This window comes from Microchirus variegatus (genome assembly GCF_963457635.1).
Source record: "Microchirus variegatus genome assembly, chromosome: 16".
In the NCBI taxonomy this organism is placed as follows: Eukaryota; Metazoa; Chordata; class Actinopteri; order Pleuronectiformes; family Soleidae; genus Microchirus; species Microchirus variegatus.
Genome location: NC_139817.1, coordinates 17,568,862 through 17,581,906, shown reverse-complemented (window position 1 = coordinate 17,581,906; position 13,045 = coordinate 17,568,862). Strand labels below are relative to the sequence as shown.

Below are 13,045 nucleotides of genomic sequence, written 5' to 3'. Positions count from 1 at the left end.
TTCAGGGGTAATCCATCTTTCCTTTTGTAAAAAATGCATTAAAAGCTTTTTGAAATTGCATGAAACCAACAGTAATACAAAATATAAATGTTTGCAAACCTGATGCAAGCCTTTAAAACTATTTATTAAAACATTTCTGAATTGCTCATCATGCAAACTCTTATTTGTCACTGACCCTGTTAATGCAGTACTTTATTATAACATTATTGGTAAAAAAAAAAAAAGCGTATCACATTATTGGGAAATGCAATTTATTACATTATCGGGAAGTCATTACATTATCAGGTTTTATTGAATTTTCAATGTGCTTTTATTACATTATTGGGGTTATTATATTATCAGGGATTTATTAAATGATCAGGTTCTACAAGTGTGCATGTTGGAGTTTTTTCCTAAGCTGCCTCCTTACTGGTTCTAGGCTGAAACAAATGTGTTGTTGTTCCCAAACTACAGAATAACCTGCTTAGGAAATTGGGCATGAAATTTCTGTTTCTGTTTTAAAGGGTGAATTCCAATTCCTTGCTTAACCCTCAATCTTAACCCTCAATCTAAAAAATGTGCGCTCCCTTTGTGCAAGTGCTGTCCCGATTCTCAGAAAAATTAAGTTGACGGCCTAGTTTAAGGGCTGTATCACCCTCGATATTGAGATGTTCCGAGACCACCCTTGGGAGCAAGGGCTACCCAGAATGCATTGCGTGTTTTCACATAAGAAAGATGGCGTCTAAAGCAGTGAAGCGAGTGCAATACAAATTAAGTATTTTCTCTGTTAATAGAGATATACAAATTATGAAAACCATTGTATTATCTTAGTTTAGGCCCATATTATGGATTACTGACGTCATTGTTGCGTAACATTTTATTTTTCTTCAAATTCCATTTTATTTTTCTCCAAATTCTGTATTTTCAATTTTAAGTTTTTATAATTTTTATCTCTTTAACTTACTTTAGCACCATAGAGTGTGTGCTTTTTGTGTCAGTGAATAAAATGTCCATTAATGAAATGAAACATTCTTCTTGAATCTGCTGACTTGTCAATTGTTCAATAGTTTTCACTTATAGTTAAATCCTAATTAAGTAATTGGCCCAAAACTCCCTCACTTTTGTACAATGCCAGAGACAGTGAAATAATGTTCCCTATCTATCAGGCCCGACTCGACCACTGGCTTGAGGAGGGAAACATGGAATGTGGGGTGGATCTTGAGAGATTGAGGAAGTTTGAGACGGACGGAGGTGGTGTTAATGATCTTGTCTATGGGGAAGGGACCGATGAATCTTGCAAACTTGCGGGATTCAACCTGGAGAGGGAGGTCCTTGGTGGAAAGCCAAACCTTTTGACCTGGTGCATACTCTGGTGCAGGGGTTCGATGACGATTCGCTTGTCTCTGTGACTGTTGGGAGGCCTTCAGGAGGGACGTTCGAACCTGTTCCCATACGGCCTGGCAGCGTTCCATGTTGGCCTGCACCGATGGAACTGCTACTTCTCTCTCCTGGAAGTTGAAGAGAGGAGGTTGGTAGCCCAGGGAAGCCATGAATGGGGAGACACCGGTTGAAGCAGATGTGAGGGAATTGTGAGCATACTCTATCCAGGGAAGGAGGGAACTCCAGTCCTCGGGATGAGGAGTGGCGACAAATCGGAGAGCCACCTCCATGTTCTGATTTGCCCTCTCGGTTTGGCCGTTGGACTGAGGGTGATAGCCGGAAGATGGACTGGCGGAGGCCCCCAGCGACGAGCAGAATGCTTTCCAAACTTGCGACGAAAACTGTGGTCCACGGTCCGACACAATGTCCGCTGGGAACCCGTGGATGCGGAACACCTGCTGGACCAAAACTTCAGCTGTCTCCTGAGGGAAGTCCAGGGAGAGGGATTTTCTAAATCAGTCCACTACAGTCAGGACGGGAGTGTTGTCATTGGAAGGGGGAAGTCCAGTGACGAAGTCCACTGCTATGTGCGACCAGGGGCAGTGGGGGATGGGTAGGGGATGCAGGAGACCGGCCGGAGGGCGATTAGATGTCTTGCCTCTGGAGCAGGTGGGGCAGGCCGAGACGAAGGTGGCTGAGTCTTGGGACATGGTAGGCCACCAGAAGCGCTGTTTGAGGAAGTGAAGTGTGCGGGCGGTTCCGGGATGACAGGTCAGCTTTGATGAATGACCCCATTGGAGAACCTCAGAACGCATGGCCGTTGGGACGAACAGACGATCGGGTGGTCCACCTCCAGGATCAGGTTCGGTTTGCTGGGCCTGGCAGATCCTTGTCTCCACTGGCCACGTTGCTGCGCCGAGGATGCAGGAAGAAGGCAGGATGGGACCAGAATCCAGATCTGGAGGGTCGGGGGAGTAGAGTCGGGAGAGTGCGTCGGGCTTCGCGTTCCGGGTGCCGGGATGAAACGTGAGTGTGAACTTCAAGCGCCCCAAGAAGAGAGCCCAGCGAGCTTGCCTAGAGTTCAGTCTCTTAGCATTCTGCAAGTAGGCCAGGTTTTTGTGGTCGGTCCAAATGATAAAAGGTTGGGCGGTCCCTTCTAGCCAGTGCCTCCATTCCTGGAGGGCCAGGACGACAGCCAGGAGCTCCTTGTTTTCAACGTCATAATTCTTCTCCGCAGGCGAGAGACGGAGGCTGAAGAAGGCGCAAGGGTGGAGCTTCTGGTCATCGTGGCTACGTTGGGAGAGGACCGCCCCAACCCCGGTGTGTGATGCGTCGACCTCGACCACAAACTGGAGCTCAGGATTGGGATGGGCGAGGATCGGAGCAGATGTGAACATCTCTTTTAGGTGAAGAAAGGAGGCCTCGGCGTCGTCGGACCATAGGAACACCTGTTTGGTAGGGGTGAGTTTTGTGAGAGGTTCAACAATGTGGCTATAACCTTTAATGAATCTTCTATAGAAGACAGGAAGCGCTGTAACTGCTTCTGGGTGGTAGGAGTAGGCCAGTCCTTGACCGCATAGATCTTGGAGGGGTCAGGTGCCAGACTGCCCTGCTCCACAATAAATCCAAGGAAGGGAACAGATTTAGCATGGAAAAGACATTTCTCTGCCTTCAAGGTACAATTTGTAGTATTTATGGGTTTATATAACCCAAAATCCACTTTTTTATACATATTATGTGCTCCTGCATTGTCTAGTCGCTGTATAATAGTTTTTGTTTCATTTTCGTAGTGTTTCAAAAAGTCATGTAAAATAACATGACCGCGGACTGCGGTTGCATAGCCACTGTTAGCAGCGAGACGCCATGTTTCTACTGGAGCCTGTAAGGACAAACGCGAGAGAACAAAACAAGCGTCTCTTTACTTGTAGCGGAGGTCCCGCCTCCTCTCTCTCCGCTTCGTCTGCTACGGCCGCGGTAGCTCGCCCTCTCCCTTGCCTCACGAACCTCATCTGCTGACACGGAGAAAGACGACGAGGACGACATTTGACCAGCTGCGGATACCGTAGCGCTCAGGGACGGGAGGAGGTGAGCAGAGCAGCAGGTCTTTGTTGTAAATTTCAGCCTCTCCTCTAGATGTCACTATAAACTACTTACTTCCCCTTTAACGAACAGCTTGTTCTCTAATAGTCTCTGTAATACTAGGCGGACATGCTGGACATGTTCCTCTTCAGTTTCGGAAAAGATTAAAATGTCATCTAAGTAAACGAAGAGGAACCTGTCCAGCATGTTGCGCAAAATGTCATTAGCCAGGTGCTGGAATACAGCCGGCGCATTGGTGAGGCCGAAAGACATAACAAGATATTCGTAGTGGCCTATTGGTGTGTTGAACGCCGTCTTCCACTCGTCCCCCTCTCTGATTCGGACCAGATGATAAGCGTTCCGTAGGTCTAATTTTGAAAATATCCGAGCCTTACTGAGGGGGTTGTAGGCGGCGTCCAGGAGAGGTAGAGCATAACGGTTTTTAACTGTAATGTCATTTAGACCTCCATAGTCTATACAAGGGCGAAGTGACTTGTCCTTCTTTTCAACAAAGAAAAAAAACGGCTCCGACTGGTGAGGAGGAGGGACGAATGAGTCCAGCCGTCAGAGACTGGGTAATATAGTTCTCCATGCTCTGGCGCTCAATTCGGGAGAGGTTGTATAGTCTCCTGGAAGGGAGTGTGGCGCCAGGGAGAAGGTCTATCGCACCGTCGTAGGGAGAGGGCACGATCCTTTGAAAAGACCTCCTGTTCAGCTAGGTGAGTGTCGATGAAGTTGTCATCGGCTCCCGAGTCGACCAGGCAAGAGAGGGAGATCTTCTCTTGTCCCCAGAGAAGTTGGGCCGTCGAGAGACACAAGTAGGTTCAGGACAGGACACAGCTCTACTCACCAACGCTCCTGCGTGTGTTGGTGAGCTCACACTTTTGGGCGAAGAGGACAGGAGGCGATGACATGGCCAGGCTGTCCGCAGTATGTGCAGGCACCAGCCTGCAATCGGCGTTGTCTCTCTGTGGGTGTGAGACGAGTTCGGCCCAGCTGCCTCGGTTCGGTGCTGCTAACGCTAACGGTGGGGAAAGGTGACGGCGATGGAGAAGAGACGGAGGATTGATGTGGTTCAAGTGTGCGAGAAGGTGGGTTATGTCGCCTTTCGCGTCGCCTCTCCCTGAGTCTGCAGTCGAGACGAATAGCTAACTCTATCAGTGCGTCGAGATTTAGTGTTGCATCACGAGTGGCTAATTTGTCCTTTTACTCTTCATTGAGACCACGCCAAAATATCGCTCTCAATGCCGTGTTGTTCCACCCACTCTCTGATGCGTGGATGTGAAATTCAACGGAGAAATCTGCTGCTGACGAGTTACCCTGTTTTAGGGAGACCAAGCGAGTAGCTATGTCGCAGTCTTGATACGAGTGGTCAAAAACCCGTGTGTGTTTGCGGAAGAACGCAGCGGTCCACTGAACGGCTCTACCAGACAACAGGTTGACAACGAAAGCTATTTTTACATGGTCAGAAGGGTATGTAGCAGGCTGTAAATCGAACACCAAGGAGCACTGGAAGAGGAAGCTAGCGCACGTATTTAATTCGCCCGAAAATCGTGCGGGAGTCGGAACGAATGGTTCTCAAGTAGGTAGCAGAGGAGCTAACGTAGGAGGGGCCGAGTGTGAAAGAACCGGAGATGTAGCGGGAGGAGAAGAACAGAGCAAAGGCCAGAGATTAGCGGTTAGCTCCCTGATAGAAGAGGCTACGTCAGTTAGCAACGCCTCGTGTCGGCTAATTGCCTCGCCGTGAGCGGCTAACGCCTGACTGACTAACGCCTGACTGACTATGTCTCTGTCTGCCGGGTCCATAGTTGGTCAGTTCCAACTGTTACGTTTCCCTTTAAAGGGAAACGAAGATCTTAATAGGAGGAAGACCCGGATGCAGACAGGACAACGGTAAGTATATAAAATACGATTTTATTTCCTACCAAGTACAGGCTAGCATGAATGATGGAAACACAGAGCTAAACAGGAACGGACAGCAGCTGGGCCAGATCCTACAGCGACTCCTCTGTGGCAACAGAGTTCGTGTTGGCGTTCCAAGGAACGGACTCACTCTAGGTGTTGGCGATTGAAGCGTGAGTGTCCACGAGGGTCGAGGAGAAAGGCGGCTGCTGCGTTGGCGTGGAGGAGACGGAGGAGCTGGAGAACGACAGGAAGAGGCGATCCCGGAGGTGTTGGGATCCGCTGGAGACTCTGTGTCTTTCTCAGGTGCAGGAGACGTGGTGACCTGAAGTTGGAAATCCAGGTAAGTAACAATCTTTTGAGTCAATGTTTCTAGTAGCAAGTAAGTAGCGACTATACCGGCTGAGCGAAAACATGGAACTGACGCCAGAACTGAGCACAACTCCGCCTTAAGAGCCTGCGTGATCGCTGATCAGGAACAGCTGGGGAGGAGTTGCGCAGGTGGAGGCAATCACTGGTGTCATCTCAGAAAGTAGGTCGACCTCTCTTCTAGAGAGAGAACACGGAGCAGCGGAAAATAACAACAACACAGAGAGTATATGGAATGTGGAGTGTGGATCGTGACACCGTGTCCGGAGCTCCCCTCAGACTATGTAAAATATTCAGGACACTTCTCACATGAAAACAATGGCGTCCAACCATAAATCCATTTTGGTCTGCCTTTATTAGACCTGGTAATATAGGACCTAGTCTTCTTGCCATAGCTTTACATAAAATCTGCAAGACAGAATTCAGTACGCTAATTGATCTCATGTTTCACACTTATTGTTGGCTTTATCTGGTTTAGGGAGAAGAGTAATCGGAGCACCTCTCAAGGATGGAGAAAGTATCCCATTCTGAAGAGATTCCAAAAACCTTTCCAAGAGGGGAGTTTTAATTTTCGACTCAAATTTTTTGTAAATATCTGGCCACAGGATCGTTAATTAACTCCCTGTTTTCATTTTTAAGATTAGTAATAGATCTTTCAACTTGTTTTAAGCACCAAGCTAAAATCTTGCCTGCTTTTTCTCCTTGATCAAAACTACTTTGTTTAAGGTTTTGACGCTGAAATTTCATTATACTGAGCTGTAATAAAAGGTCTTGCTGAATCTTTGGGCAGGGGGTACTAAAATAAATATCCTCCAAAATTGCAATTTATCTTTCCAACAGCGCAGTAACTAATAATAACTTTTTTAGATTTAGAGTTGTCTGGGGCTTAATGCCCCTGGTAGGGTCTCCCATGGCAAACAGGTCCTAGGTGACGGATCAGACTAAGAGCAGTTCACATACCCCTTATGAAGAAAAATAAGAAGAAGACGCGTACGTCGCCCGGGTTGGCGTTACCGGGGCTCCACCCTGGAGCCAGGCCTGGGATTGGGGCTCGCAGGCGAGCGCCTGGTGGCCAGGTCTTTGCTCATGGGACCCGGCCGGGCTCAGCCCGAAGGAGCAACGTGGGGGCCCCTTCAAGTATGCCCACCACCCACATGAAGGGCCATAAGGGGCCGGTGCGATGTGATCTGGGTGGCAGTCGTGGGCGGGGTCCCGGCGGCCCGATCGCAGGACAACAACCCTAACCATGGGGACATGGAATGTCACCTCGCTGGGGGGGAAAGAGCCGGAACTGGTGCGGGAGGTGGAGCGGTACCGACTAGAAATAGTCGGGCTCACCTCCAGGCACAGTCTGGGCTCCGGAACCCAACTCCTTGAGAGAGGCTGGACTCTCTATTACTCTGGAGTTGCCCAAGGTGAGAGGCGGCGAGCTGGTGTGGGCTTGCTTATAGCTCCCCAGCTCAGCCGCCATGTGTTGAGTTCTCCCCGTAGAACGAAAGGGTCGCGTCCCTCCGCCTTCGGGTGGGGGGTAGGTCACTCACTACTGTTTCGGCTTACGGGCCAAACAGCAGTGCAGAGTACCCGGCCTTTTTGGAGTCTCTGGAAGGAGTACTGGAAAGTGCTCCAACCGGGGACTCCATAGTTGTGTTGGGAGACTTCAACGCCCACGTGGGCAATGACAGTGTGACCTGGAGAGGCGTGATTGGGAGGAATGGCCTCCCCGATCTGAACCCAGTGGTGTTTTGTTATTGGACTTCTGTGCTAGTCACAGTTTGTCCATACAGACACCATGTTCAAGCATAAGGGTGTCCATCAGTGCACGTGGTACCAGGACACCCTAGGCCGGAGGTCAATGATCGACTTTGTGGTCGTGTCATCTGGCCTCCGACCGTATGTCTTGGACACTCGGGTGAAGAGAGGGGCTGAGCTGTCAACCGATCACCACCTGGTGGTAAGTTGGATCCGCTGGCGGGGGAGGAAGTTGGACAGACTTGGCAGACCCCCAAGCGTGTTGTGAGGGTCTGCTGGGAACGCCTGGCGGAATCACCTGTCAGGGAGGTCTTCAACTCCCACCTCCAGGAGAGCTTTGACCAGATCCCGAGGGAAGCTGGAGATATTGAGTCAGAGTGGACAATGTTCTCCACTTCCTTTGTGGACGCGACGGTTCGAAGCTGCGGCCGTATGGTCTCCGGTGCCTGCCGCGGCGGAAATCCCCGAACCCGGTGGTGGACGCCGGAAGTAAGGGATGCTGTCAAGCTGAAGAAGGAGTCCTATCGAGCCTGGTTGTCTTGAGGGACTCCTGAGGCAGCTGACAGGTACCGACAGGCCAAGCGGACGTCGGCTCGAGCAGTCGCAGAAGCAAAAACTCGGGTCTGGGAAAAGTTTGGGGAGGCCATGGAGGAGGACTACCGGTCGGCCTCGAGGAAATTCTGGCAAACCGTTGGGCGCCTCAGGAGGGGGAAGCAGTACTCCGCCAACACTGTTTACAGTGGAAGTGGGGAGCTGTTGACCTCGACTGGGGATATTGTCGGGCGGTGGAAGGAATACTTTGAGGATCTCCTCAATCCCACTGACACGCCTTCCCTCGAGGAAGCAGAGGCTGGGGACTCAGAGGTCGACTCATTCATTACCCAAGCGGAAGTCACTGAGGTAGTTAGGAAGCTGCCCAGTGGCAAGGCACCGGGAGTGGATGAGATCCAGCCTGAGTACCTTAAGTCTCTGGATGCTGTAGGGCTGTCCTGGTTGACACGTCTCTGCAGCATTGCGTGGCAGTTGGGGACAGTGCCTCTGGACTGGTAGACCGGGGTGGTGGTCCCTCTTTTCAAAAAGGGGGACCGGAGGGTGTGTTCCAACTATCGGGGGATCTCACTCTTCAGCCTCCCGGGGAAAGTCTATTCCAGGGTACTGGAGAGGAGAATTCGCCCGATAGTCGAACCTCGGATTCAAGAGGAACAATGCGGTTTTCGTCCTGGCTGTGGAACACTGGACCAGCTCTATACCCTTCGTGGGGTGCTCGAGGGTTCATGGGAGTTTGCTCAACCAGTCCACATGTGTTTTGTGGACTTGGAGAAGGCTTTCGACCGTGTCCCTCATGCCATTCTGTGGGGGGTGCTCCGGGAGTATGGGGTCGGGGGCCCTTTGTTAAGGGCCGTGCGGTCCCTGTACGACCGGAGCAGGAGCTGGGTTCGCATTGCCGGCAGTAAGTCAGATTTGTTCCCAGTGCATGTTGGACTCCGGCAGGGCTGCCCTTTGTCACCAGTTCTGTTCATTATTTTTATGGACAGAATTTCTAGGCGCAGCCAGGGGCCGGAGGGGGTCCGGTTCAGGAGCAACTGGATTTCATCTCTGCTCTTTGCAGATGATGTGGTCTTGATGGCTCCTACGAACCAGGAACTCCAGAATGCGCTGGGGCGGTTTGCAGCCGAGTGCGAAGCGGCTGGGATGAGAATCAGCACCTCTAAGTCCGAGGCCATGGTTCTCGACCGGAAAAAGGTGGCTTGCTCCCTCTGGGTCAGTGGAGAGATCCTGCCTCAGGTGGAGGAGTTTAAGTATCTTGGGGTCTTGTTCACGAGTGAGGGAAGGATGGAGCGTGAGATTGACAGGCGGATCGGTGCAGCGGCCGCAGTAATGCAGTCGTTGTATCGGTCTGTTGTGGTGAAGAAGGAGCTGAGCCGAAAGGCAAAGCTCTCGATTTACCGGTCAATCTATGTTCCTACCCTCACCTATGGTCATGAACTTTGGATTATGACCAAAAGAACAGGATCCCGGATACAAGTGGCTGAAATGAGTTTTCTCCGCAGGGTGGCGGAGCGCTCCCTTAGAGATAGGGTGAGGAGCTCTGTCACCCAGGAGGAGCTCGGAGTAGAGCCCCTGCTCCTCCACATCGAGAGGAGCCAGCTGAGGTGGCTCGGGCATCTGTATCGGATGCCCCCTGGACGCCTCCCTGGGGAGGTGTTTCGGGCATGTCCCGCCGGGAGGAGACACCAGAGGAAGACCCAGGACACGCTGGAGTGACTACGTCGCTCGGCTGTCCTGGGAACGCCTTGGGGTCCCCCCGGAGGAGCTGGAGGAAGTGTCCTGCGAGAGGGAGGTCTGGGCATACCTTCTTAGACTGCTGCCCCCGCGACCCGGCCCCAGATAAGCGGAAGAAAATGGATGGATGGATGGATGGATTTAGAGCTAGTAAAATTAATTATCTGGCCTCTGATGAAGCCCTGAAAGCCTCCCACCTAATGCATGCTGATGTCTCATATGTATTAATCAAAAAATATTAATCTATCTGTTTACCAAGAAAAGTCATTAGATCTGGGTCCTGGAGCCATTTATGAGGAAAAGTCCATCTAGGCGGATCACATAGTTGTTCTGGAACCACATAACCCAGGTTATTTGTGGACTGGTCAGAAATACTGTCATAATTACAGTCCTTAATCTGCCTATTAAGCTGGCTGAGACTAGAAAGTAGCCAATTTGTGAATACGTATGATGAGTCTTGGAAAAGCAAGAATACATTGCCACTCCGGGGTTTCTATCTCTCCAAATGTCCCTCAGATTCAGATCCTCAATGAACTGATGAATAATTGCTCTACTTTTACTGTGGGATGAGTCTGAATGTGTCGACCTATCCCTGTTGCGGTCCAGTGTACAGTGTATTAAAATCCCCAGCAATAATATATTTACAGGCATCTCTTTTGCTATTGTGGTCAATGGGAAATTGCTTTTTGGGCCCCATGACAATTTTTTTTGTCAGGGCCACCATGACAAAATTGTCTCTAAGGCAGAGAGGATGGTGCTCTATCCAGATTTTTATAATACATCCATGTCTGAGACGGGCCAGTTATGTCATGATTCCAGGATATTTCGCATTCATTTCTCTTCCAATGGATCTATATAAACTATGAACACATCAGAACATAATGATAACAAAAGCAAACTGTAATGATTAAGGGAAAAATAGATGGTACTGTGGTGAGTCTTCTCAGCGTCTATCTTCCTCCGGGGAGTGACCGGTCCTTCTATAAAAAGTGTACTGGATCTAATGATAACAAAAAGTGAAGGGATCCTAATATGTGGCGACAATTTCAATATGCGTCTTAACTCGAAATTGGATTAATCGAATGGGACATCTGATGCAAAAAAATATTAGCAAAAGATTCAGTGCATGGATGAGTCTGGGATTGTGGATGTGTGGCGAGGATTGTGGATTTGTGGAGATAAACCCGACGGGTCGAGAATACACACATGTAAACCTCTTTTTTTCTCTCCCTCTCTCCCCAGGGAGCAAGTCTACCAGTGATGGAGGTCACTGAGTTGCCAAAGTGCACCGTGTGCCTGGAGAGAATGGACGAGTCTGTCAATGGCATCCTCACCACTCTCTGCAATCACAGCTTCCACAGCCAGTGTCTCCAGCGGTGGGATTATGTCTCGTGAGTACTCACATTTACTCGGGGTTCAGGATACCACTGCATGATAAAATTCTATACTATATTGAAAAAATACTGCCATGTTACTCATGTCATTTGTTAGACTTGATTATTGATTTTTAAAGCTGCAGTTTTTCAGAAATATAGGTGAAACTCTGCTGTGTCAATCAGCTTTACCTTCTCCAAGCTTCATGTCATGTTGTCGTGTGTTTTTTTTGTCCATGTCATAACACACATTCTTCTGTTTTGCAAAATACTACATACATATGTGACAACAGCTGAATGTGTGCTCTGTTTTCAGGTGTCCCGTGTGTAGGTACATCCAAACACCAGAACCACTAGAAGAGAACAAATGCTTTGAATGTGGTGTGCAGGAGGTAAGAGATACCAGTCTCTCTCTCTCTTATAAGCTCATCTACTCTTGGCAGTCTTTAAAACTTCACCCCCCCCCCCCCCCCCCCACAGAACCTGTGGATTTGTTTGATCTGCGGGCACATCGGCTGTGGTCGCTACATAAGCCGGCATGCATACAAGCACTTTGAGGAAACACAGCATACGTACGCCATGCAGCTCACCAACCACCGTGTCTGGGACTATGCAGGAGGTATAGAACTGATAGGGGTCTCCATAGTTGTTGTTTTCATTATGTATTAGTTTGCTGATCATTTTCCTCAATTATTGAGTTATTTGGTCCATTAAATGGCTGACAAATTGTAAATGATGTCAATTCGTGTTTCCAAAAACTAAAAATTATGTCCTCAGATGTACAGTATGTATTGTCACATTAAAAAAAACTGAATTTATTAAATATTTAGTGGTTAATGTAGTAGTTGTTTACTGATTATATGTTGCAACTGCAGTCGGTTATGTAAGTCGGCAGTAAGTTGCCAGTTTTTTGTGCTGTTGTTAATTAAGGAAATGATGATTTCCTAGATTTCTCCAGGAAATGATCACATGATTTTGCTTGTTACTAGTGAAATCATTGTTAGTAGTTTATAGCCACGAGACAACAGAATGATTCCAAAGTAAGCTGCGACAGTCCTGTGAACTGCATTTAAATTGATTGAAGTTATTTGGTGATTACAGTTGTCCTTCCATCCAAACTATTTTCGTGGAGCAGCTGAACTGAATTAACAAAAGATTGATTAGTTCTGGAGAGAGCAATTGAGAATAAATTCATTATTGCAGCCCTCAGCGATAAGAGCTTGTCCTGAACCTCTCTTTCTTTGACATGACTCAATTTGGACATAGTGTTGGACATGGGGACATTTGTTAATCAATTATTGGTTTCATTTATAAGATATTTTTTATCCGCAACACTGACTGACCGATCCATGTCATCATAGATAACTATGTACATCGTTTGGTGGCCAGCAAGACTGATGGGAAGATGGTGCAGTATGAGTGTGAGGGAGACACATGTCATGAAGAGAAAATCGATGCACTTCAGCTCGAAGTAAGAATTTCCTTTCTGATGCTTTGTTTGTTAAATCAGAACTATAATGGTCTAATAAATGGCCCATGTCCACAGTACTCATACCTGCTGACGAGTCAGCTGGAGTCTCAGAGGATTTACTGGGAAAATAAGATTGCTCGTCTGGAGAAGGAGACGTCTGAGGAGGTACCAATGGATGTGCTCAATATAAGCATCAAGCTTTTAAATATGCTAATACAGTGAGTAGCTGTTTGCATTTACAAACAGCTATATATGAACCCATACAGTTATGGTTCATATATATATTTGGACAAAGACACACATTTTGTCATTTTGCCTCTGTACACCACCACAATGAATTTGAAATTAATGATTAGGACCATTGGGTTTCATTTAAAGCGGAACTAGACCGGAAGTTCCTATTATCGCTGTTTTTTTTGGTGTGTATCTGCGTCATTACCTTGTTTATGAAGCCTGACGG

At 48.4% G+C, this 13,045-nt stretch overlaps 1 protein-coding gene across 1 annotated transcript in view; it reads left to right on the top strand.

Annotated features, from left to right (window-relative positions):
- The window catches only part of brap (BRCA1 associated protein), an 89,580-nt gene that overhangs the window by 18,790 nt on the left and 57,745 nt on the right, over positions 1–13,045 (top strand). Inside the window, exons 6-10 of the mRNA XM_083902452.1 lie at positions 10,984–11,132; positions 11,431–11,506; positions 11,595–11,733; positions 12,476–12,585; positions 12,661–12,750. Coding sequence (XP_083758578.1) covers positions 10,984–11,132; positions 11,431–11,506; positions 11,595–11,733; positions 12,476–12,585; positions 12,661–12,750 — 564 coding nt within the window. The remainder of the gene's footprint in view (positions 1–10,983; positions 11,133–11,430; positions 11,507–11,594; positions 11,734–12,475; positions 12,586–12,660; positions 12,751–13,045) is intronic.